Source organism: Stomoxys calcitrans, chromosome 1 (assembly GCF_963082655.1).
Source record: "Stomoxys calcitrans chromosome 1, idStoCalc2.1, whole genome shotgun sequence".
NCBI classification, from domain to species: domain Eukaryota; kingdom Metazoa; phylum Arthropoda; class Insecta; order Diptera; family Muscidae; genus Stomoxys; species Stomoxys calcitrans.
Window position 1 is genome coordinate 144,491,877 of NC_081552.1, and position 27,624 is coordinate 144,519,500.

The 27,624-nt window shown below is 38.0% G+C and overlaps 1 protein-coding gene and 1 long non-coding RNA gene across 5 annotated transcripts; one reads left to right on the forward strand and one right to left on the reverse strand.

Annotated features, from left to right (window-relative positions):
- LOC106094935 (ATP synthase subunit beta, mitochondrial) lies at positions 1-25,735 on the reverse strand. Of its 4 annotated transcripts, XM_013262176.2 has the most exons (9): positions 25,646-25,735; positions 13,062-14,689; positions 12,924-13,010; positions 12,655-12,866; positions 12,328-12,597; positions 12,095-12,212; positions 11,759-12,001; positions 11,414-11,700; positions 1-400 (listed from the first exon to the last, which is right to left on the reverse strand). In XM_013262176.2, the coding sequence occupies exons 2-9, from the start codon at positions 13,105-13,107 to the stop codon at positions 122-124; spliced, it is 1,542 nt and encodes a 513-aa protein (XP_013117630.1). In that variant the 5' UTR covers positions 13,108-14,689; positions 25,646-25,735; the 3' UTR covers positions 1-121. The 4 variants fall into 4 exon arrangements, with proteins under 4 accessions (XP_013117630.1, XP_013117629.1, XP_013117628.1 ...); XM_013262175.2 differs by having other exon boundaries at positions 11,759-12,212; positions 12,924-12,955; XM_013262174.2 differs by having other exon boundaries at positions 11,759-12,212; positions 12,924-13,001.
- On the forward strand, positions 21,088-27,624 carry LOC131998553 (uncharacterized). The gene is made up of 5 exons (XR_009398791.1): positions 21,088-21,597; positions 21,693-21,858; positions 25,446-25,590; positions 25,667-25,961; positions 27,535-27,624. It is a non-coding gene; the product is annotated as an uncharacterized LOC131998553 (long non-coding RNA).

The window sequence follows — 27,624 nt, forward strand, 5'->3', positions numbered from 1 at the left end:
TTATAATATTCATCAATTGATCATATCAACCAACCAACAACCATAACCCATATTTTTTTTTAATTTTTAATAAAACTAATTATAACAACATACATATGATAGAAAATTGTTTCGAAAAATTTTACATTTTTGATACAATATCTTTAGCTTTAGCAAGCGCTTCGTCTATGTCACCGACCATGTAAAATGCTATCTCTGGAATATCATCCATATCACCATTTAAAAGACGCTTGAAGCCTTCAATTGTTTTTGTCAGTGGTACCATTTTACCCGCATGACCGGTGAATACTTCGGCAACTTGAAAAGGCTGAGATAAAAAGCGTTGAATTTTTCGAGCTCTGGCAACGGTTAGTTTGTCGTCTTCCGCTAGTTCATCCATTCCCAATATGGCAATGATGTCCTGAAAATAGAAAAGTAATGCCAAAAAATTAGGGAAGTCAGGAAAAATTTTTGTTAAAACAATAAAAATTCTAATTGTGTTTGCTGACAAAGCAAACATTACGGCTGTTCGCGTTCTTTTCCAGTACAAATTTGCAGAGAGTAAGCACAGCCTTTACACTCTTTTGCCATTTTTATACCCTCCACCATAAGATGGGGGGTATACTAATTTCGTCATTCTGTTTGTAACTACTCGAAATATTCGTCTGAGACCCCATAAAGTATATATATTCTTGATCGTCGCGACATTTTATGTCGATCTAGCCATGTCCGTCCGTCTGTCTGTCTGTCGAAAGCACGCTAACTTCCGAAGGAGTAAAGCTAGCCGCTTGAAATTTTGCACAAATACTTCTTATTAGTGTAGGTCGGTTGGTATTGTAAATGGGCCATATCGGTCCATGTTTTGATATAGCTGCCATATAAACCGATCTTGGGTCTTGACTTCTTGAGCCTCTAGAGTGCGCAATTCTTATCCGATTGGAATGAAATTTTGCAAGACATGTTTTGCTATGATATCCAACAACTGTGCCAAGTATAGTTCAAATCGGTCTATAACCTGATATAGCTGCCATATAAACCGATCTTGGGTCTTGACTTCTTGAGCTTCTAGCGTGCGCAATTCTTATCCGATCAGAATGAAATTTTGCACGACGTGTTTTGTTATTATATCCAACAACTGTGCCAAGTATGGTTCAAATCGGTCCATAACCTGATATAGCTGCCATATAAACCGATCTTGGGTCTTGACTTCTTGAGCCTCTAGAGTGCGCAATTCTTATCCGATTGAAATGGAATTTCGCACGACGTGTTTTGTTATGATACCCAACAACTGTGCCAAGTATGGCTTAAATCTGTCCATGTTTTGATATAGCTGCAATATAAACCGATCTTAGGTCTTGACTTCTTGAGCCTCTAGAGGGCACAATTCTTATCCGATTTGAATGAATTTTTGCACGAAGTATTTCGTTATGATATCCAACGACTGTGCCAAGTATGGTTCAAATCGGTCCATAACCTGATATAGCTGTCATATAAACAGATCTGGGGATTTGACTTCTTGAGCTTCTAGAGGGCGCAATTCCTATTCGTTTTGGCTGAAATTTTGCATGACGTATTTTATTTTTACTTTCAACAACTGTGTCAAATAAGGTTCAAATCGGTTCATAACCTGATATAGCTGCCATATAAACCGATCTGGGATCTTGACTTCTTGACCCCTAGAGGTCGCAATAATTATTCGATATGCCTGAAATTTTGTACGACGGATCCTCTCATGACCATCAACAAACGTGTTTATTATGTCTGAATCGGTCTATAGCCCGATACAGATCCCATATAAATCGTTCTCTCTATTTTACTTCGTGAGCCCCAATGGGCGCAATTCTTATACGAATTGGCGGAAATTTTACACAGGTCTCCAACATATAATTTAATTGTGGTCTGAACCGGACCATATCTTGATATGGTTTTAATAGCAGAGCAACTCTTTTCTTATATCCTTTTTTGCCTTAGAAGAGATGCCGGGAAAAGAACTCGACAAATGCGATCCATGGTGGAGGGTATATAAGATTCGGCCCGGCCGAACTTAGCACGCTTTTACTTGTTTTAATTAAACAGCTGGTTTTCATTAAGCTGCTGTTCGATGCTGCAAATTTCTGTTGGAAAAACCTCCAGCAGAAATTTACAAGGTCTCATTTACCAAATTGAAAATTGTGCTCGCTCTCACACACTCTCCGGTTCTCTTCTGCTGGCAAATGAAGTACGCGAACGACTTCCAGTAACAATTTGCGCAAATTGTACAAATTTTTGGTAACAAATGGTAAAAAGTTGACTGTAGCCAAATAATATGAAAAATACTTTTAAAACTTGCGTACGAGACATTGTATTTTTTACCATTTTTTAACGTTTTCGAATAATCAATTTTTTTTATTATTAATACATATAAAGCAAATGCTTTAATTATTGTTTCGAAGCTAAAAAATTTGGAAAGCTTCCTCAAAAGTCAAAGAATTTTAATTTTAGAGTGGAAAATGTTTACTGGAAAAGTACCCTTATATTTGAAATAGTTTTTGATTGGTGGCAGGTCCACAACAGGACTTTTGGCATATATTGCTGTTTAACTTTCAAAAGTGTAAAAAGTTGTAGTTAAAGAAAGGCAAACATTGTGTGATATGCAGGGAGAATATGTGTTGACCAAATGAACGCCAACGTTAAAGTTGGTTTGCAAAATTTCCTTCTAGCAATTTCGATCTTTAGGATGCACCATCCCAGTGGCGGAATCACGTATCGCACCCCACATGCAGGCATACAAATATATCACTTTGAGGAGTCAATCCACAACTTATCAAAATATGCCTGCAACGAAAATGCTCTTACACCTACCCACATAACTTCTCAAAATTGTTGTTTTAATATTTCTGCTTATCGGCTCCAAAAGATGCGATACCCACTGCTCCTGCATTTCTTAAAATAGGTCAAACATGCCTCTATTTGAGCTCAAAAAGATCCAATACAGATTAATTTTAATATTCTCCTCTTCTCTGTATATAAAGGCCACGCGTGATTTACTGACTGAGTAATCACTGCCAAGCCTAAAAGGCTAAAGCTGGAATTATAAAATCGAATCGAAAATTTTGGTACCAAAATTGGTTCTTTCTTTACAAATTGAGCTAGAGGTCTGAAATATTGATGGCAGTCATCTGGTCTACACTGCCAAATCGTTTAAGTACCTAAATGCACGAATTAAAAACAAATCTTCTAGCCGCCCTATATGTCAAAGTGTAGCCGATTCCAAATTTGGAGTGCTTTAGGTCAATTCGTAGAGAAAGTACCATTTTGTATGTCTTAGTACCGAAATATTCGATTTTGAAAATAATCATCTGATCGCCCAAAACTTGTCGTCAAGGTATAGATGTATCCCAATTTTGAGAGCTTTATCTTACTCCGTAAAGAATGTACCATTTTGTACTTTTGAGTACCTAAGTACCAATACATACTTTCAAGGTACAAACTGCACCACAATTAGTACATTTTCGTTCGCATGTCTTATTTTGGTCAAGACGCGATAATGTTTGTCAAAATGCTTAATTCTAGCTGTTCCCGTTCGCTGTAGGCAAAGATGAGCACATGTATATTATTTTAAACCTTCTGGTACAGCAATGTACGAATTTTAAATACATCATTAAGTCACCCATCATATTTTTCCTCGTTGAATCTACATGCCAAATTCCCGACCTCTAGCTCCACCTATAAAGAAATTACCAAATGATCCTAATTTTGGTACCAAAATGTTCGAATTTTAAATAGATCATGTAGTCATCCTTCATATTTTTCCTCGTTGTATCAACATGCCAAATTTCAGACCTGTAGCTACATCTGTAAAGAAAGAACAAAATGGTACCAATTTTGGTACCAAAATTTACGAATTTTAAATAGATAATTTTGTTACCCATCATATTTTTCCTAGTTGTACCTACATGCCAAGTTTCAGACCTGTAGCTCCATCTATAAAGAAAATGCCAAATGGTCCCAATTTTGGTACGAAAATGTTCGAATTTTAAATAGATCATCATATTTTTCCTCGTTGTATCTACATGCCAAATTTCGGACCTGAATCTACATCTATTGGGTTGCCCAAAAAGTAATTGCGGATTTTTTAAAAGAAAGCAAATGCATTTTTAATAAAACTTAGAATGAACTTTAATCAAATATACTTTTTTTCTAAAGCAAGCTAAAAGTACCAGCTGATAACTGACAGAAGAAAGAATGCAATTACAGAGTCACAAGCTGTGAAAAAATTTGTCAACGCCGACCATATGAAAAATCCGCAATTACTTTTTGGGCAACCCAATATAAAGAAAGTACCAAATGGTACCAATTTTGTTATCGAAATGTACGATTTTTTAAAAGATCATTTAAGCATGCACCTACGACTGCCTGCAAACTGCAATTAAGGGGTAGTTTTCTACTACAATTTTGTTGTTAAGTTAAAGTAAACCTTTCGCCGCTCATTACATTAATTGTGTGGTGGCTGAGTTGGTAGAGTATGCGCTTTGCGTTTGAAGGGACCTGAGTTCAAATCACGCTGGCAGCAAAAAGTGGACTTCAAAAAAATGTTGAAGGGGTATGAAAATAATTAATAACACGCGAAATAAGATTGCCTAAATATAAAAAAAAAAAAAATTTCTAGTTTTAGCTTTTTAGGACATACAAATATTCCATTTTTCGCAGTGCTGCAAAAACAATTTTAAGAGCAGGCCTTTTTTAATTGGTGGTGTTGCAGGCCAGTGTGGAAGTACTGGTAACTGCCTTTGCAGACATATGCATATGCATGTATTCCGCCTCTTACCGCTACTGGGATGTTCGGGAATATTTATTACACCAGATGGGGGTAAAATACTGACGTATATCAATTGCTGTTGAGAGAGTGATAGAATATTAAATTTGTCTAACTGGACCGTTCACAAGTATATGAAACTGCTAAGGTTTAATTCGACATATGGATTTCCCATGTCTTTATGGAATCTTATTTGCCCTGGCAACGAAATAGTCCATTTTCAAAGGGCATTTTCAGTTTGCTAAAATCACAATGGGCTCTTGAACAGGAGGATTTCTGTCGGGTCTGTGGTTGGTGTGGAGAAGGCGTAGGATTATGGGTGACAGCCTCTTTTCTTCTCTAAGCTCTTTTCAATCGTTTGACCCTGTTGTCATTCTGGACTTCTTTAAGGGCATGGATTGGCTGGATTTCATTCGATGAGGTTTCTTTTTGTGCCATGTGGATCGGCATTTCTTTCTCACTCCATTTCATCATGTTATGTGTGTGTGTTTATGTTATTAACACTGGTCAGCTTAAGCAGAGATCAATAGAGGACTTATCGCGAAGTTTTCAGATTGCGTATTCTCGAAACATCCATGTGGCCAGCAAGAGGTATATAAGGTAGTGGCACAACGCAATATCAGTGAGTCTTATCGGAGAACGCGTATTGTAAACATATCAGCGAACATCAGTTAGCGAATTGTAAAGCAATTGTAAAAGTAAGTAAAGTAAACGAACTGTGTTTTAATTGGAAGTACAGTAAAAACGTAACAATTGGTGTCAGAAATGAAGTTCTACAATGAAATTCGCCAATTTACGTGTGGAAGACTTGAAGAAAAAGCTGAGTAAAATGGAGTTAGCAACTACCGGCAACAAGACGGAACTACAGTTATTAGAGGAATTTTAGAGCCGTAAAATTTATATCAACGAATATGAGTTCGACAGTAAGGTTGGTCTCGATATATCGATAAGAGGTGATGCTAGAGGAGAGCGAGTTTCGAAGTAGCTGCAAGTGGTGTGAGTCTCGCAGCAATGCTAACCGACGATAGAAAAATGATGGAAGATAATTCCAGAATGATGGAAGAAGATTTTAGTAAGATGGAAGAAAATTCTAAGAAAATTATGGAAGATACTTCCAGAATTATGCCTGAAAAATTGGATACAAAATTCTTAGAAAATTTCACAATTCTCCTGGAAATCTTTCAAATTATGTACAGAGTGGAAAACTTGGAAGGCCATATTAAGGAGGTAGATAAGAAAATCTTTACTCACGGCGAGAAGCTTCTGGACAAAGAGAAAAAAATTTCGGGCGTGGATATCAAAGGTGGTCAACATCATTTGATGCATTCATGTTCCAGTTCGAAATTATGGCTGAACTTCAATGCAAATACGGTGGAGAAAGCAAGCAAGACATCTACAGAATGGAATTGAGAGGACAAGTGCGAGACGCTACAGGATTTCGCAACAGAGATAGAGCGACTGGTACTATTGGCATATCCAGGGAAAATCATTCATTGGTTGACCGTATGAAGATGGAGACCTTCACCAATGGTATCCGTGACCCTGAAATACAATGTGCAACATATGCGTCACAGAAGGCTACATTCGTTGAAACTGTTTCATTTGCTCTTGTATAAGATACTGCGAGAATAATCGCGAAGCGCCAGATTTACGAGGAGTGTAAGGAACTGATATTAAATTAATAAGGGAAGCATAGAAACAGGCAATAAAAGAAATAAAACGAGAATCAAATAAGTTAAATATAAAATGCTTTAATTGTGACAAACGTGGACACTTTGCCCGAGAATAAAAAGCTAGATTCAAACGTTCCAGATCGATATCGCTTGATCGCAAAAGTCCCCTTTAAAGCTAAACCGAGTTATTCCAGCATGATCTGGTTTCCATGGATAATTGCCCCACAGCCATAAGAACACCAACTTAACTACATCCAGTTACATCAATGGCGACAGGCGTATCTTACCGCTGGATACGGGAGCATCAAAAACTCGTTAGGTCAGATTTGGTAAAAGGAAGAATATCCCCGTTAAATGGAGTGAGACTGAGTGAGAGGGTCATGGGAAATCACGCAACAGTCAAAGAAAAGTTTGTTATGGAGCTGACTATCGCCAATAGATACGTTAAATATGTATTTATAGTAGCCGATATTGTGGACGAAGTTATAATATGCGCCAATTTTATTATTGCGTTCGATGTTAAGCAGAATATGAAGCATCGTGTGATGACCTGATTCAACATCGAATTACCGCTAAATATGGGTTATAGTGAAGATATCTCTGTTAGATGTCTGACTACAAACTATCCAAAGGCAATACTTTGGAATGGCGAACCAATTAGATGGGTGCCAATGAATGGAGATTCTGAAACAGGTAAAATGTCTGTGATTGAGACGGATGGTACTAGAACATCGTGTCCTCATGCGCAACACATGGTGAAAAGTTTTACTCGTACTCTAAAGGAACATCTTCAAAAAGTGGCGGAAAGCGGCCAGATAGATCAAGATGTGCATATATCATTTATCATCTTTGTGTTCCCATATACATCAGCTGTGCACGATTCGACTTCGCAGACAACGGCTAAGTCTTCGTTCGGAAGCAATTTAAGGTAAAGGCTACGGAAAGGAAGGTAGGATAACTTCAAAACGCCAAGGAACTGGATGAAGGTATGATATGACCGTGCGACGAATACTGAAGGCTTTCAAGAAGAGATTGTGTCCAAAATTGCAAACACATTGGGAAGGCCCCTGCAAAGTCATCAGCAAAATAAACGACGAAAATACCTATTAAATTCTTGCGTAATCCAACGGAATCTATTCTTTGCAAGAACACAAACAAAAGTCAAACTAAAATTGGTGCTCATTTCGTGAGCATTTAATTACATTGTGTTCGCATTTTCTTCGTCACCATTTTTTTTATAATGCGTTTTGACAGTTGTTCGGCCGAAAAATTGCTTAACATGTTTTTTCATCTAGGGAAAATTAACATTTCACAACGCCCAATAAGACCACAACCACAGTCGCTGCGCAGCAAGTCGTTTCCTTACGCAAAATAAACGCGATCGCCAAACTTCTAATTGTAACTAAGTGTTTGTTAGTGTTAGTGATCTTGCTTAGATGTACATATTCGGCGTGGAAAAAATAAGTATATGTGGATGCATAATAAGAAAGTATTTGTATATAAATATACTTTTAAAATAAAACAAGTAAAAAGGCGTTAAGTTCGGCCGGGCCGAACTTTGGATACCCACCACCTCGGCTATATATGTAAACCACCTTTCGTCAAAATCCGGTGCAAAACTCATAACTTATGTCCCATAGCAGAAATATGTGGAGGGGCTTAACTTTACTCTTTGTCCCAAATTTCGGCAACATCGGACAATAAATGCGCTTTTTATGGCCCCAAAACTTAAAACCGAGAGATCGGTCTATATGGCAGCTATATCCAAATCTGGACCGATCAGTGCGATAATGCAGAAGTATGTTAAGGGGCTTAACTTAACTCACTGTCCCAAATTTCGGCGACATCGGACAATAAATGCGTGTTTTATGGGCCTAAGACCCCAAATCGGAGGATCGGTCTATATGGCAGCTATATCTAAATCTAAACCGATCTGAGCCAAATTCACAGAGGACGTCGGAGGGCCTAAGACAACGCACTGTCCCAAATTTCAGCAAAATCGGATAATAAATGTAGCTTTTATGGGCATATAACCCTAAATCGGAGGATCGGTCTATATGGCAGCTATATCCAAATGTGAACCGATCTGAGCCAAATTGACGAAGGACGTTGTAGGGCCTAACACAACTCACTGTCCCAAATCATAGGAAAATCGGCTAATAAATGTGGCTTTTATGGGCCTAAGACCCTAAATTTGAGGATCGGTCTATATGGCAGCTATATCCAAATCTGAACCGATCTGAGCCATATTGACGAAGGATGTCGAGTGGCCTAACACAACTCACTGTCCCAAATTTCAGCAAAATCGGATAATAAATGTGGCTTTTATGGGCCTAAGACCCCAAATCGGAGGATCGGTCTATATGGCAGCTATATCCAAATCTATACCGATCTGAGCCAAATTGACGGAGGATATCGAAGGGCCTAACACAACTCACTGTACCAAATTTCAGCAAAATTGGATAATAAATGTGGCTTTTATGGGCCTAAGACCCTAAATCGGCCGATCAGTCTATATGGGGGCTATATCAAGATATAGTCCGATATAGCCCATCTTCGAACTTAACCTGCTTATGGACAAAAAAAGAATCTGTGCAAAGTTTCAGCTCAATATCTCAATTTTTAAAGGCTGTAGCATGATTTCAACAGACAGACGGACGGACATGTCTAGATCGTCTTAGATTTTTACGCTGATCAAGAATATATATACTTTATAGGGTCGGAAATGGATTTTTCGATGTGTTGCAAACGGAATGAAAAAATGAATATACCCCCATCCATCGGTGGTGGGTATAAAAATAAACCTTTCCGTCATAACAAGGTATTCCAATAATCTGCACGAAGTGATAACGTTTGTGAAAGAATGTCTTGTGCTTTTGGTCATGCAATTACAACAACTGTGTTTTGATACAAGTCATGGCGAAACAATTAAAGGTGGTCTCATTAGTATATCAACCACAAGTCATATGGTTCTCTCCGCCAAAACCTCGTGTGTGCGTAAATGAGTAGAGAATATGCGAGAAAGGAGATAAGAACAAAGAGAATACAAATAAAACCTAATACCGTCAAATCCGGCTGTTAACAGCAGTTCGCATGAGATCACCTTTTTGATATAATTACCAGGTAGTATACCATAAACAGCTGAGTACAATTTTTTCTCGCGAGTGCACTATCTGTCAACGAGTTTTGGTTGTGTGTGTGTATTATAACTAAGAATCATAACACACATACAACGATAAATGGCGCGAAGTAGTAACATTCACAAAATCAGAGTTGCCCTAATCACTAATTTTGACAGATAGTGCACTTAATATTTTGTTGTCGGACAACAGCCACAACCTGTAAATGAATATATCATGGATGTAAGCAGATGATAAATTGGTTGGTGCCATATTAATTTTTATATGTAAATGGCAACAAATGTGGCAACCTTGTCAAACCAATGAAAGAACGATTTACGAAAAATATTCCCTCCCCCCCCAAAAAAAATGCCTTAACATTTTAATATTTTCAATTAAATTTGTTATTGATTCAATTAAAAAATTAATTAATTTCGAAAATTTCAATCAATTTAGTAAATGGATCAATAAAAATTAATTAAAAATTTGAAAAAATTCAATTATTTTTTTAATTGGATCAAATTAAAAATTAATTTAAAACAATTCCAATAATGTTTTTAATTGAATATGCAATATTTTTAATTTCAATTTTTTTAGTCACCATTTTCAAAAACTGTGATTGATATTATCATTTTCGTGACTGAAGCAGTTTTAATTAAAAAATCAATTGGATCAATTCATTTCGTGATTGAAACCGATTTTTATTTTTTTCTATACATATAACGTTTTTAATCATTTTTAACCCAGGCAACTCAAGCAAAAGCGGAGCGATGAGGACCACGACCACTAGGGCACTGGAGACTATTCTAGATATTCGATCCATTGACATATAGATTAAGTGTGCGGCAGCCACTGCCGCTATGAGACTTAAGGCGATGGGAAAGTGGATAGATGATAGGAGCAGGTCATACCATAGTGGTATAATCGAAGCGACAATAGGAAACCCGAATGGATTAGAATGGGTTTTCGATCGGATACCTGAGATGATACTTGAGGTCGAGTGCGAGACACTGCTACCAGAGGCACAGACTTGGATTGACGGATCTCTGATATTGCCATCTGGGACATCATGCTATACAGATCGATCAAAGCCGGAGGATAGAGTTGACCTAAGGGTCTACATTGAGAAACCAGTCTGTTTTTAACTGCCTGACCACAGAGATGCGGGCGATCACGGAATGCGTGAGGTGGTGTGGTGTTGACACGAAGACGTCGACCAGGACAGTAAGGTCACGGACAGTCTTGGAGTGTAAGACAAAGGTTAACGCCTTCTCTGGATGACGGGTCTTAGCGAAGTAAGGGGAATGAAAGATCCGACGAATTGAAAGCGAAGGCCAGAGGACTGCAGTCAATAACCGTCAATAACCTTGTTTAACCCGAAGCTTTTCGGGTCAACGAAGTCCCAGTTATGGGCGTGGGATACAAGCCCGCGAAACGGTCGGTAGGACGTCGAAAATCCTATGGGGAGGAACGTGAGAAAACGAGGCAAAATCGATGCGGCAAGTGATGATGAGACGTTGGAGCATTTCCTATGCCATTGCACGGCTTAGGTAGGTGGCGACACAATACCAGACATGAACCAACTTAGGGGGGTGGTATAGAAAACAATTAAGGATTTTGTAAGTAGCACGGGATTCCTAGCTTAGATTAGATTTTCGTTTTCGAGGTTACTTTTTAGTATATAGATCGCACAACAACCCGATTACTGCCTAGATGTATGTCCAAAGTGGCATGAGGGGTGTTAATATCCGCACCCTCTTTTCAACCTAACCTAACCCAAGCGAATGTGGAGTTCTAAGGCGTAAGTCGCGCAACGATAAAAAGAAAGTATTGCATTATTTAGTTACCTGTAATGATTTATAATTCTGCAGTGTCTTTTGTACGGATCTAGCAACTATGTAGTGTTCGTCGCCTACAACCATCGGATCCATTATGCGAGAAGATGAATCTAAAGGATCAACAGCCGGGTAAATGCCTAACTCAGCAATTGGTCTTGAAAGTACAGTTGTGGCATCCAAATGCGAAAATGTTGCTGCTGGGGCAGGATCGGTCAAATCATCAGCCGGAACGTAAACGGCCTGTACTGAAGTAATGGATCCATTTTTAGTACTTGTTATACGTTCCTGCATGGTGCCTTTTAGAAAAATACTTTTTGGAGGTTGCTAAAACATATTCAAATATATTTCACCTACCCATATCTGTACCCAAAGTAGGTTGATAGCCAACTGCAGATGGTATGCGACCAAGCAAGGCCGATACTTCCGAGCCAGCTTGAGTGAAACGAAATATGTTGTCTATAAACAGTAAAACATCTTGGCCCTCCATGTCACGGAAGTATTCGGATATAGTCAAACCCGTTAAAACAACACGAGATCGTGCTCCAGGTGGCTCATTCATTTGCCCGTAAACCAGGGTTACCTTCGATGTATCGTCATCTAATGAAATTACTTTCGATTCAATCATCTCCATATACAGGTCATTGCCCTCACGAGTTCTTTCTCCAGCTCCCACAAAGACAGAATACCCACCATGAGCCTTTGCGATATTATTTATCAGTTCCATGATTAAGACCGTTTTTCCCACACCAGCTCCGCCAAATAAGCCAATTTTTCCTCCTTTGACATATGGAGCCAACAAGTCAATAACCTAAGAAACATATTTTAATATGACGTACATTACTTTGGAAATACCAGGAATCTGTTATAACTAGTTATTCCAGCAAATAACAAACTCCCTTATATAACATTAACAACATACAGACCTTGATTCCCGTTTCCAATAAAACAGGTTTAACTGACAATTCAGTCATTTCAGGAGCTTCTGCATGAATAAATGAATAAAATTCGGAGTTTATGGGACCACGTTCGTCGATAGGATCTCCAGTGACATTGAGAATGCGACCCAATGTAGCCCGACCTACTGGCACTCTAATTGGATTTCCCGTATCTATAACTTCTTGGCCACGTCTCAAACCTTCTGTACTGTCCATTGCCACCGTGCGCACGATGTTATTACTCAAATGATGGAAGACCTACAAATAATGTTAGTATGGTATTTCTGTAGTCTATACGACATGGTATTGACCAACCTCTAGGACTAATCTATTGCCATTTTTATAGCCTGGAACTTCCATGGCATTCAAAATGTTGGGTACATCATTTTCAAATATGACATCAACTACAGGACCAATAACAGCATGTACTTTACCAGTTTTAGGTGTACTGCTAAAATAACCGTTCTCTTCGTCTTTCTCATATACCTCGTCACAGAGATTCTTCTCCTTTAGTACGCAACAATCACCTGCAAACAATGGAAGCAAGACATTATAGGAAGTCACTTTTTTCGTAGTATTCTTACCGTTATCCCGCCCTCCTTTCAGAAGATTATTACTTATCCGATAGCAGCGTTTAAAAGAAAAATCAGTTGAAAGCAATTCTGAAACACCTAACAGTGTGTGAAAGTGGTGTAGTTAATCAGAGCCGGTTTAAAACTTACCTCCGTAACATTTAGAGTTGGTCAAGATTGTTTTTAAGAAATTCATGTTTTTTTTTTATTCTAGTTTTTGAGAGATTTACGCATGCAAGCTACTGTTTTATATATGTGTACTGAATAAAATGTTCACATTCGTAGTATACATAACTACCAAAGTTTGCTATGTTAATATGTGCGCAGTAGCTTGGGTGAGTACTTTGGAATCAATTCACTTTGTTTTATAAATCAAAATTCGTCCTCCCGGGCTATACATTTAGGGTTCGTACTCTGTTCGAGAAATGTCCTAGACTGGAACCTGCAAGCCCCACGATCTAGATCTACCTTTAGCCTTCTGGGCGGTGTATACCCATCCACAAGATGATGATTTCGATTGTATTGCTTAGAGATCATGTAGTTATGTCTTCGCACAGGTAGGATCTTTGTCTCCTGATGCAGGTGGTCCACTTGAGAACTGCGGAGACAGCCCGTCGGAGTTCAGAGGGCGGCATTCTGACAGATCTGAATATTATCCACTGCGTGTCACAAAGCTGACGAGACAACACTGGCGCTGCATAACTTACCACAGGCTAATTGCTTAGTACGTGGTCAACAAGGTTTTTTTGTGGAGGATAGGAAGACGTTAAACAGTGCCGTAGATATCACCCCGCCTGGGGGACTCACTGTTTCATTTTCCATTTTCCCAAACATCGGGAGTGTTCAAAAACAGGTTGAGGACAGTAGTAAGGTACTCAACTCCAGGTAGATCCAGATTCTTCAGCATCAGTGCAGAGATTCCGTCGGGGCCCAACGCCTTGGATGATTTGGCGCCACGAATGACATTCGTAACTTCGCTCACGGTTAATTGTTATGGCCGTCCATCGGGTCGGAGATCACGACGACTACGAATGGCTCTTCTCCTATCCCTGTCATTCTCGGGATGCACAATTAATTGACGGGTGAACAATCTGTCGCACCTCTTCGGATCAGTCATAGTTACGTCGCCAAAAGTGACTGAGGTCCTGTCTATCGGGTTTCGAGAGTGACTTAACAGTAGACCACAGCTTAATTAATCCGGTGCCTAAGTTACATTGCTCCAAGTGTTCCAGCCACAAATTCCGCTTATGTTCGTTGACTACCCTGTTTATTTCCAGATTCCGCTTGCTGATTCTGGGATTAGTGGGGTCCGTACAACAAAACCCATCACGCTCGTCTGCGAGAGAGCTTATTGATGCCCTATGTTCATACTGAACAGTTTACTTTTGGCCATACTTTATTATAATATCTTCTTATATATAACAAGTGAGAGCGTGCTTTGATCGATCTGTATAGCATGATGTCCCAGATGGCAATATCAGAGTTTCGTTAATCCAAGTCTGTGCCTCTGGTAGCAGTATCTCGCACTCGACCTCAAGTATCATCTCAGGTATCCGATCGAAAACCCATTCTAATCCATACGGGTTTCCTATTGTCGCTTCGATTATACCACTATGGTATGACCTGCTCCTATCATCTATCCACTTTCCCATCGCCTTAAGTCTCATAGCGGCAGTGGCTGCCTCACACTTAATCTATATGTCAATGGATCGAATATCTAGAATAGTCTCCTGTGCTAGTGGTCGTGGTCCTCATCGCTCCGCTTTTGCTTGAGTTGCCTGGATTAAAAATGATTAAAAACGTTATATGTATAGAAAAAAAAAATAAAATCGGTTTCAATCACGAAATGAATTGATCCAATTGATTTTTTAATTAAAACTGCTTCAGTCACGAAAATGATAATATCAATCAGTTTTTGAAAATGGTGACTAAAAAAATTGAAATTAAAAATATTGCATATTCAATTAAAAACTTGATTGGAATTGTTTTAAATTAATTTTGAATTTGATCCAATTAAAAAAAAAATGAATTTTTTCAAATTTTTAATTAATTTTTATTGATCCATTTACTAAAATGATTGAAATTTTCGAAATTAATTAATTTTTTAATTGAATCAATAAAAAATGTATTTGAAAATATTAAAATGTTAAGGCTTTTTTTTGGGGGGGTGTGTATTTTTCGTAAATCTTTCTTTCATTGGTTTGACAAGGTTGCCATTTACATATAAAAATTAATATGGCACCAACCAATTTATCATCTGCTTACATCCATGATATATTCATTTACAGGTTGTGGCTGTTGTCCGACAACAAAATATTGAGTGCACTATCTGTCAAAATCAGTGATTAGGGCAACTCTGATTTTGTGAATGTTACTACTTCGCGCCATTTATCGTTGTTTGTGTGTTATGATTCTTAATTATAATACACACACACAACCAAAACTCGTTGACAGATAGTGCACTCGCGAGAAAAAATTGTACTCAGCTGTTTATGGTAATTATATCATGCTTATATTCATGTGTAAACACCAAGGTGGATATATATATATATATATATATATATATATATATATATATATATATATATATATATATATATATATATATATATATATGTATATAAGCCCCCAAATAGGACAATTGGGCCAAGACAATTTGGGCCTTCAAGAGAGCAAGAGAGTGCCAAACCGGGCATATTTGCTGTCTTTTGCTATAAGGGGCTTAAATGAAAGTTACTTGAGATTAGAAAACGAATTTGATATCTAATTTCGAGGCCAATACCAATATGGGGTTCAAATAATTGATATATAGATATATAAGAATAGAACACGTTGCTGATATTTTTCAGGGCTTAGTGTTTGGGGGACCACCTCACTCCTCAAAACACCCCTAAATCGGGCATATTTACCGACCATGTCAATGTGGGGCTCATATGAAATTGGTACCCACTTTCGAGACCAATTTTCTGGGGGTCTACCCTTTTCCCAAATTAGGCCACAAACAGCAATTATTTACTCACCATCGCAATATGGGGCTATAATAAAGGTATTTGGGAGTTGAATATGAATATCCAACTGTGGGACCATGTATTTGGGGCACCGCTCTATCCCTAAAAACCCCCCAAATTGTAAAAATTTGACGACCATGCCATTATGTGGCTCAAATGAAAGGTATTTGAGATTGGAAAACTAATTTGAAAACCAATTTTGGGGCCAAGTGTTTGGGGGACGCCTCATCCTACATACTCTACTTAAACCAATGGCAATAAATGGTATTTAAGACAAGAACACGATGCTGATATTTTTTTCAGGGCTAAGTGTCTAGGGGACCACCTCACCCCCGTAAACACTCCTAAATCGGACATCATAAGAATATTGCGCGGAAATAAAGTCTTTTAAGAATGCAATTAAATCCTCCGAGCGAATTCGTGGTCCAATAAAGATCATATGCAATTCAGATAAAGGCACTTTAGTCAAGCGATATGCATATACTTTTTTCATAGCATGGCATATCATTAAAAGCTCTTTTTTTGTCGAAAATAAATATTCAAAGGATAATTTTGTTCCATATAAAGTAAAAGAAGGCGCAGCGGAAAGGGCCCGGTTTAGCGAGTATCTATAATATGAAGGCAAGATTGTTTTGATACGCCAAATTTTTTATAAATATGTTCAAACAAATTGAGAAATTTTATTAATATTTTTCATATCTTTTCCGGAATGGGTCCAATTTTGTTTGAACCCTTAAGTTATTCAGGAACAAGAATTTGTTTAAATTATTGTTGGCAGTCGAAGTATCCAATGAAGTCCAGTACATGAGATAAAAAGGAAAACTTCGTTTATCAAAAGCAAGTACAGAAGTAAATAATGGGGGTAAGAAGACATGGGGGAGCGCCCCACCCTTAAAACCATCTTAACGGACATATAGGGCGATAACGACAAATAGGTCTCAAATGGAAGATATTGGAGATTATTGGTATATAGGAGCAAGGAATTTGAATGAATTTTTGCACGAAGTATTTCGTTATGATATCCAACAATTGTGCCAAGTATGGTTGAAATCGGTCCATAACCTGATATAGATGTCATATAAACAGATCTGGGGATTTGAGTTCTTGAGCTTCTAGAGGGCGCAATTCCTATCCGATTTGGCTGAAATTTTGCATGACGTATTTTATTTTTACTTTCAAGAACTGTGTCAAATAAGGTTCAATTCAGTTCATAACCTGATATAGCTGCCATATTAACCGATCTGGGATCTTGACTTCTTGACCCCTAGAGGTCGGAATTATTATTCGATATGCCTGAAATTGTGTACGATGGATCCTCTCATGACCATCAACGAACGTGTTTATTATGGTCTGAATCGGTCTATAGCCCGATACAGATCCCATATAAATCGTTCTCTCTATTTTACTTCGTGAGCCCCAATGGGCGCAATTCTTATACGAATTGGCGGAAATTTTACGCAGGTCTCCAACATATAATTTAATTGTGGTCCGAACCGGACCATATCTTGATATCGTTTTAATAGCAGAGCAACTCTTTTCTTATATCCTTTTTTCCCTAAGAAGAGATGCCGGGAAAAGAACTCGACAAATGCGATCCATGGTGGAGGGTATATAAGATTCGGCCCGGCCGAACTTAGCACGCTTTTACTTGTTTTTATTTTCTTATCACCACAGGTCAGGCTGGCACTGAGTGAACCCACCTTTTCATGGTGGACAATCCATTCAACCTATACTATTAACAATAAATTGTGATAAATTCCTCGAAAAATCATAATATATGAGAAAAACAGTTTTCTAAATAAAATTATTGGTTTTGAAATTTGTTTGAACTTCAAATTTTGTCAGCTGAGACGAAAACGGAACGTAAAATTTTGTTTTTACCGAATTCTACTTGCCGGTTACGGTCGACAGACGTTAGGTAATCATTTGTATGTGTATTCATAAGCCAAAACTAAACAGCTGACAGGTTTTTCTACATTTACGGTATGCTCACGAGAGTATAACCAGATCTTTAGTACCATTAGCTACTTTCCTTACAACTTGGGCTCTAAATTTGTATTCATTATAATTGGGGGAAAACAAAATAATCAAAAGGAATATATGAATGTAGTGGTGCCTACAAAATATCTCGAAACAGCTTACCTTACCCAAAGCTACGTACCACGTCTGCCGTTTGGACTAGCCATAATTGGTAAATATATCCATATTGTGGGTGTTTTGGGGGATATTGCTGCCCCTATGCTTCCGTTGCGGATTCACATTATTTAATTAGTTCAGCGAAATTGTAATCTACTTTCACACGGGGTTGATCAGCCCATACTTTTTTTGGAGGTCTTTTTGTGCCGTGGGTGGACTCGCATGTATACCTTGCTCCTATATACCAATAATCTCCAATATCTTCCATTTGAGACCTATTTGTCGTTATCGCCCTATATGTCCGTTAAGATGGTTTTAAGGGTGGGGCGCTCCCCCATGTCTTCTTACCCCCATTATTTACTTCTGTACTTGCTTTTGATAAACGAAGTTTTCCTTTTTATCTCATGTACTGGACTTCATTGGATACTTCGACTGCCAACAATAATTTGAACAAATTCTTGTTCCTGAATAACTTAAGGGTTCAAACAAAATTGGACCCATTCCGGAAAAGATATGAAAAATATTAATAAAATTTCTCAATTTGTTTGAACATATTTATAAAAAATTTGGCGTATCAAAACAATCTTGCCTTCATATTATAGATACTCGCTAAACCGGGCCCTTTCCGCTGCGCCTTCTTTTACTTTATATGGAACAAAATTATCCTTTGAATATTTATTTTCGACAAAAAAAGAGCTTTTAATGATATGCCATGCTATGAAAAAAGTATATGCATATCGCTTGACTAAAGTGCCTTTATCTGAATTGCATATGATCTTTATTGGACCACGAATTCGCTCGGAGGATTTAATTGCATTCTTAAAAGACTTTATTTCCGCGCAATATTCTCATGATGTCCGATTTAGGAGTGTTTACGGGGGTGAGGTGGTCCCCTAGACACTTAGCCCTGAAAAAAATATCAGCATCGTGTTCTTGTCTTAAATACCATTTATTGCCATTGGTTTAAGTAGAGTATGTAGGATGAGGCGTCCCCCAAACACTTTGCCCCAAAATTGGTTTTCAAATTAGTTTTCCAATCTCAAATACCTTTCATTTGAGCCACATAATGGCATGGTCGTCAAATTTTTACAATTTGGGGGGTTTTTAGGGATAGAGCGGTGCCCCAAATACATGGTCCCACAGTTGGATATTCATATTCAACTCCCAAATACCTTTATTATAGCCCCATATTGCGATGGTGAGTAAATAATTGCTGTTTGTGGCCTAATTTGGGAAAAGGGTAGACCCCCAGAAAATTGGTCTCGAAAGTGGGTACCAATTTCATATGAGCCCCACATTGACATGGTCGGTAAATATGCCCGATTTAGGGGTGTTTTGAGGAGTGAGGTGGTCCCCCAAACACTAAGCCCTGAAAAATATCAGCAACGTGTTCTATTCTCATATATCTATATATCAATTATTTGAACCCCATATTGGTATTGGCCTCGAAATTAGATATCAAATTCGTTTTCTAATCTCAAGTAACTTTCATTTAAGCCCCTTATAGCAAAAGACAGCAAATATGCCCGGTTTGGCACTCTCTTGCTCTCTTGAAGGCCCAAATTGTCTTGGCCCAATTGTCCTATTTGGGGGCTTATATACATACATATATATATATATATATATATATATATATATATATATATATATATATATATATATATATATATATATATATATATATATATATATATATATATATATATATATATATATATATATATATATATATATATATATATATATATATATATATATATATATATATATATATATATATATATATATATATATATATATATATATATATGTATATAAGCCCCCAAATAGGACAATTGGGCCAAGACAATTTGGCCCAATTGTCCTATTTGGGGGCTTATATATATATATATATATATATATATATATATATATATATATATATATATATATATATATATATATATGTATATAAGCCCCCAAATAGGACAATTGGGCCAAGACAATTTGGGCCTTCAAGAGAGCAAGAGAGTGCCAAACCGGGCATATTTGCTGTCTTTTGCTATAAGGGGCTTAAATGAAAGTTACTTGAGATTAGAAAACGAATTTGATATCTAATTTCGAGGCCAATACCAATATGGGGTTCAAATAATTGATATATAGATATATGAGAATAGAACACGTTGCTGATATTTTTCAGGGCTTAGTGTTTGGGGGACCACCTCACTCCTCAAAACACCCCTAAATCGGGCATATTTACCGACCATGTCAATGTGGGGCTCATATGAAATTGGTACCCACTTTCGAGACCAATTTTCTGGGGGTCTACCCTTTTCCCAAATTAGGCCACAAACAGCAATTATTTACTCACCATCGCAATATGGGGCTATAATAAAGGTATTTGGGAGTTGAATATGAATATCCAACTGTGGGACCATGTATTTGGGGCACCGCTCTATCCCTAAAAACCCCCCAAATTGTAAAAATTTGACGACCATGCCATTATGTGGCTCAAATGAAAGGTACTTGAGATTGGAAAACTAATTTGAAAACCAATTTTGGGGCCAAGTGTTTGGGGGACGCCTCATCCTACATACTCTACTTAAACCAATGGCAATAAATGGTATTTAAGACAAGAACACGATGCTGATATTTTTTTCAGGGCTAAGTGTCTAGGGGACCACCTCACCCCCGTAAACACTCCTAAATCGGACATCATAAGAATATTGCGCGGAAATAAAGTCTTTTAAGAATGCAATTAAATCCTCCGAGCGAATTCGTGGTCCAATAAAGATCATATGCAATTCAGATAAAGGCACTTTAGTCAAGCGATATGCATATACTTTTTTCATAGCATGGCATATCATTAAAAGCTCTTTTTTTGTCGAAAATAAATATTCAAAGGATAATTTTGTTCCATATAAAGTAAAAGAAGGCGCAGCGGAAAGGGCCCGGTTTAGCGAGTATCTATAATATGAAGGCAAGATTGTTTTGATACGCCAAATTTTTTATAAATATGTTCAAACAAATTGAGAAATTTTATTAATATTTTTCATATCTTTTCCGGAATGGGTCCAATTTTGTTTGAACCCTTAAGTTATTCAGGAACAAGAATTTGTTTAAATTATTGTTGGCAGTCGAAGTATCCAATGAAGTCCAGTACATGAGATAAAAAGGAAAACTTCGTTTATCAAAAGCAAGTACAGAAGTAAATAATGGGGGTAAGAAGACATGGGGGAGCGCCCCACCCTTAAAACCATCTTAACGGACATATAGGGCGATAACGACAAATAGGTCTCAAATGGAAGATATTGGAGATTATTGGTATATAGGAGCAAGGTATACATGCGAGTCCACCCACGGCACAAAAAGACCTCCAAAAAAAGTATGGGCTGATCAACCCCGTGTGAAAGTAGATTACAATTTCGCTGAACTAATTAAATAATGTGAATCCGCAACGGAAGCATAGGGGCAGCAATATCCCCCAAAACACCCACAATATGGATATATTTACCAATTATGGCTAGTCCAAACGGCAGACGTGGTACGTAGCTTTGGGTAAGGTAAGCTGTTTCGAGATATTTTGTAGGCACCACTACATTCATATATTCCTTTTGATTATTTTGTTTTCCCCCAATTATAATGAATACAAATTTAGAGCCCAAGTTGTAAGGAAAGTAGCTAATGGTACTAAAGATCTGGTTATACTCTCGTGAGCATACCGTAAATGTAGAAAAACCTGTCAGCTGTTTAGTTTTGGCTTATGAATACACATACAAATGATTACCTAACGTCTGTCGACCGTAACCGGCAAGTAGAATTCGGTAAAAACAAAATTTTACGTTCCGTTTTCGTCTCAGCTGACAAAATTTGAAGTTCAAACAAATTTCAAAACCAATAATTTTATTTAGAAAACTGTTTTTCTCATATATTATGATTTTTCGAGGAATTTATCACAATTTATTGTTAATAGTATAGGTTGAATGGATTGTCCACCATGAAAAGGTGGGTTCACTCAGTGCCAGCCTGACCTGTGGTGATAAGAAAATAAAAACAAGTAAAAGCGTGCTAAGTTCGGCCGGGCCGAATCTTATATACCCTCCACCATGGATCGCATTTGTCGAGTTCTTTTCCCGGCATCTCTTCTTAGGGAAAAAAGGATATAAGAAAAGAGTTGCTCTGCTATTAAAACGATATCAAGATATGGTCCGGTTCGGACCACAATTAAATTATATGTTGGAGACCTGCGTAAAATTTCCGCCAATTCGTATAAGAATTGCGCCCATTGGGGCTCACGAAGTAAAATAGAGAGAACGATTTATATGGGATCTGTATCGGGCTATAGACCGATTCAGACCATAATAAACACGTTCGTTGATGGTCATGAGAGGATCCATCGTACACAATTTCAGGCATATCGAATAATAATTCCGACCTCTAGGGGTCAAGAAGTCAAGATCCCAGATCGGTTAATATGGCAGCTATATCAGGTTATGAACTGAATTGAACCTTATTTGACACAGTTCTTGAAAGTAAAAATAAAATACGTCATGCAAAATTTCAGCCAAATCGGATAGGAATTGCGCCCTCTAGAAGCTCAAGAACTCAAATCCCCAGATCTGTTTATATGACATCTATATCAGGTTATGGACCGATTTCAACCATACTTGGCACAATTGTTGGATATCATAACGAAATACTTCGTGCAAAAATTCATTCAAATCGGATAAGAATTGTGCCCTCTAGAGGCTCAAGAAGTCAAGACCCAAGATCGGTTTATATGGCAGCTATATCAGGTTATGGACCGATTTAAACCATACTTGGCACAGTTGTTGGGTATCATAACAAAACACGTCGTGCGAAATTCCATTCCAATCAGATAAGAATTGCGCCCTTTAAAGGCTCAAGAAGTCAAGACCCAAGATCGGTTTATATGACAGCTATATCAGGTTATGGACCGATTTAAACCATACTTAGCACAGTTGTTGGATATAATAACAAAACACGTCGTGCAAAATTTCATTTCAATCGGATAAGAATTGCGCACTTTAGAGGCTCAAGAAGTCAAGACCCAAGATCGGTTTATATGGCAGCTATATCAGGTTATGAACCGATTTAAACCATACTTGGCACAGTTGTTGAATATAATAACAAAACACGTCGTGCAAAATTTCATTCTGATTGGATAAGAATTGCGCACGCTAGAGGCTCAAGAAGTCAAGACCCAAGATCGGTTTATATGGCAGCTATATCAGGTTATGGGCCGATTTGAACTATACTTGGCACAGTTGTTGGATATCATAGCAAAACACGTCGTGCAAAATTTCATTCCAATCGGATAAGAATTGCGCACTCTAGAGGCTCAAGAAGTCAAGACCCAAGATCGGTTTATATGGCAGCTATATCAAAACATGGACCGATATGACCCATTTACAATACCAACCGACCTACACTTATAAGAAGTATTTGTGCAAAATTTCAAGCGGCTAGCTTTACTCCTTCGGAAGTTAGCGTGCTTTCGACAGACAGACGGACGGACGGACGGACATGGCTAGATCGACATGAAATGTCGCGACGATCAAGAATATATATACTTTATGGGGTCTCAGACGAATATTTCGAGTAGTTACAAACAGAATGACGAAATTAGTATACCCCCCATCTTATGGTGGAGGGTATAAAAATTAAATATGTGATAAAAAAAATTAAAAGAGAGTAGGGGGTTAGTGCCAATACGGCGCCGTCGTATGCGCTTATCCATGTTAGCACTATGTCGTGAAACTGGAGTCTATTCAGGGATTCCACACATTCCGCCAAGAACTTCGATCTCACTGTCCTAGAACCCACGGCAATTCCGCATCGGCGAATTGCTACAACAAAGTATCTTTTTGGAAGCTTGATATGTCAAAATTTCTAAACAGGACAAAGAAAATTTGATTCGCATTTAAAATTTTCGGCAAATTTGCTTCGACCAATCAGAGCGAGAAGAAAGAAGTTTACTAATTTTGGGGTGTCAAGCAAGAAAACATATTTAAAAATGTTCAATATTCCAAAAAGCTCCAGAAGCTTTACACACAAAACTGGCTGGAATATTGAGGTCCGATCTGCTGTCACGAAAAGCTTAGCTGCGAACTACCGGGCGCGAGACTGCATTGAAATTGAACAGCTTTAAATTGCAGATTGGAGGGAGCTTCTCCAGACCGTCTGGCCGTTTGTCTTGCATTCTGGCTCCTAATCTTCTTAATTTTAATGTCTGGCATTGTACTAACGTAAATTTTATCAGTGTTTTTCTATGCTTTTTGAATTTTTCGGGGGCAACACTATACACCTAAGTTCCCTGCAATATTCCTTTCGCCATTCTTGACTACTACAGCTTTAAATTGCATATTAGAGGGAGCTTCTCCAGACCGCCTGGCCGTTTAGTCATGCAAGTTGGCTAATAAACTTCTTTCTTTTAATGTTGGCTCCTAATCTTTTTTATTGGATCTTAATCTCCTTTATTTAATCAATGTTCTTCTGCGCTTTTTGAATCTTTCGGGGGCTACACAATAGACCTAAGTTCCCTGAGTAAAACTAACTGAATGAGGTTGATAGCCCCGTGCCATATTTATTTTGAAGTTTATATTTTTGTACGGCGAATTAAAGAATGAGTTGACATATCAAATTCTCTCAGCTGGGTTGATGCGGCCACCTGATAAATACGCCTAGGGAAAAATCTTTCTTTTCCTTTTGAGACGTCGAAGCAGCCGGAGATGAGAATTTAGTGACACTTGCCATTAATCAACTGACAACAATAACAACAAAACGCCGTAAAAGAAAACTCAAAATCATACTTTTTGTCAACGTTTTTTTTTATATTTGTTGATGCTTGACGGCTGCTAAGCAAGACAGTTGTAATAATTAGACAGTATTCTAATCTGTGGAATTGGAAATTATTCGACATTAATGTGAGTTATTGCCAAGGCAGGAAAGTAAACGAAATAAGTGTTGAATTGAAATTTACCGAACTGAACTTAAAATTCCTGGCCTTGACATATAAGAAAGAAGAAAAAAAAACTTGTGTAGAAAGAAAACACACACAGAATTGAACTTTATTGAATTTTAAAAAAGAAAATCCCAGCGTGGGATTCTTCAGAAGGCACTTGCAATCCGAAGTGTCCCAGGTGATTGCTTACGACCTAATATGGTAAACAGGACACAAACCTTGGACGGGCGGACTAAGTTAGGTTAGGTTCAAAAGAGGGTGCATATATTAATCCGCCCCGTGCCACTATGGACATATACTTAAGCCAGCAATCGGCTTGTTGTGCACTCTAAAAACTATAAAGTTACCTGTAAGAAGAAAATTTTAAGTTAGGAAAGCCGTGCTACTTACAAAATCCTTAATTGCTTTCAATACCACTCCCCTAAGTTGGCTCCTGTCTGTAATGTGTCTCCACCTAAGTGCTGGTCTCTGTTAGACGCGAAAGCCGCGCAATGACAAAGGAAATGCTCCAACGTCTCATCATTTTTCCCGCATGCCCTACACACGTTATCACTTGCCGCACCGATTTTACGTAAGTGAGCTCGTAGTCTTATGTGTCTCGTTATGATACCAATAGCTATACTGACCTCCTTCTTGCTTCCTTTCAGAAATAGCCTCGTCTTGTCACGATCTGGATCCCCCCATAGGATCTTCGCCGTCCTACTGACCGTTTCACTGTTCCACAATGTTGCATGCGCATTCGTCGCCCACTCCCTTAACTTCGATTGCGTCGACTCGAAAGGCTTCGGGTTAACCAAGTTTATTGACGGCTGTCCTCTGGCCTTCACCGCCAAGGACGTTAATCTCCTTCTTCTACTGCAAGACTGTTCGTGACCTTACCGTCCTGATCTGCAAAAAAATTAAAGAGAAAGACAAAATAAAAAAAAAATAATTTTGGCAAAGGTAGGCATTGTCTTCGTTATATCAAACTTATCTTTTTTGTTTTTTTTTTTTTTTGTTTGGAGCGCTTCCAAATCTTTTACGGTCCTTGCCTTTCCCCAATAGAAAGAGCTCGATATAGGCAGGTAGAAAGTTTATTAGAGATTTTGGTCCCGGCCAATTAGACCACAAATGCTGTCCTCTTTGATGAATATAATGGTCTAAAGAAAAGGAAATAATAAAAACCAGAAACCAGACTAGGAAAAAGCTTTTATTTTGATAATCCGACCCATACCTATAACATTACGATTTTTGAACGGACAGACAGAAAGTAAGCGTCTAGGTGGAACGAGAGACTGGCTGTAAATTCCCTGGCAGAAGAGAAGCCTAGATGCAATCAGCTTTACCCTACACATATACATATTATTAAATGCCTTTCTATTGTAACATTTAATTTAATTTATTATAATTTTAACTTTTTATTATTAGTCAAAGAATTTACTTTTGATTATAAATGGATTTAAAAATAGCTTTGCGAATAACGAATGGATTTCACAAATATTTTGTTTAATTGAATTTTTGATTTGTTTCCCACATACCCTGAGAATGAGTCCTTCTTATAGGAAATAAATAAAAACGATCTTGAAAACGTTTAACAAAGATGATGTCTTTGATTAAGATCCTGTAGATCTTACAATAGAATAGGATAGGAAGGGGATAAGATGAAGAGGTATGTACGGGGCAACAGAAGTTAACGTTTCTATGGTGAAGCTCCGACTCCAGAGGGAGAGCATAATCCTCGCCGGAACATCATGCGAGAAGTTTTCTAACAGTTAGGTGTGGTGCTTCCTCTTTTTAGTTTGCCTTATTAGATCAGCACGTTTCTTTCTCGGGCCAAACATACATTCCTATTTTTCATTTCCTTTTAGTTATAGATAGCCTGGCATGTAAAACTTTTATGTTTCTGCTACGGTGATATGCTTGCGCAAAAAACCACCCCATCCGGCGAGCATTAGCAGCGCATACGTCATCATGCCAGCGAGCGACAAGCGGTCAACTGAAATACTGGCACACATAATGGACCAGGACAGGACAAGCTCTGCCCGAAAAAACGTACATTCATCCGGCAGTCTCACTGAAGCACCGATATTTTGTGTGTCGGTGTATGGCCACATTCCAGTCCTTGTCTCCATCACGTTGTATCTATAAAGACCGAGGTATCGTTCTCTTCAAACACAGGATTTGCGAGAAGCAAATCCCGAGAACAACCCATCCTGGACGCGTTCCCCTTACCACTAACATTCTGACTACATTATCTCCGAAGTCCGCGTTTATAGCCCTTTCACTTAGCATACAGTCACACAAGGAGAAACTAAGTTGGACCACGTGCGGCTTAGGACGGAGACTGTCGACCCATCTCCTCGTTATTAAATGTCCACTCAATATTCAGGAAAGCAGCCATCGCGTACTCATTTAGTAGGAGAGACGTCTCGACTTTTCGCACCACTTCTTTTTTGTTAACAAATTTTTTTCATTTTTAATGTCAAATGCATAATTGCCTCTTTACATTTACGATACATTTATTCTACATTTACAGTACAAACTATTTAATAACTATGAATCTAGAAAGCTGATAGTTTTGCAGTCTTTTAACGCCTTGTAGCAGAGGATATTAGGTAATTGCGGA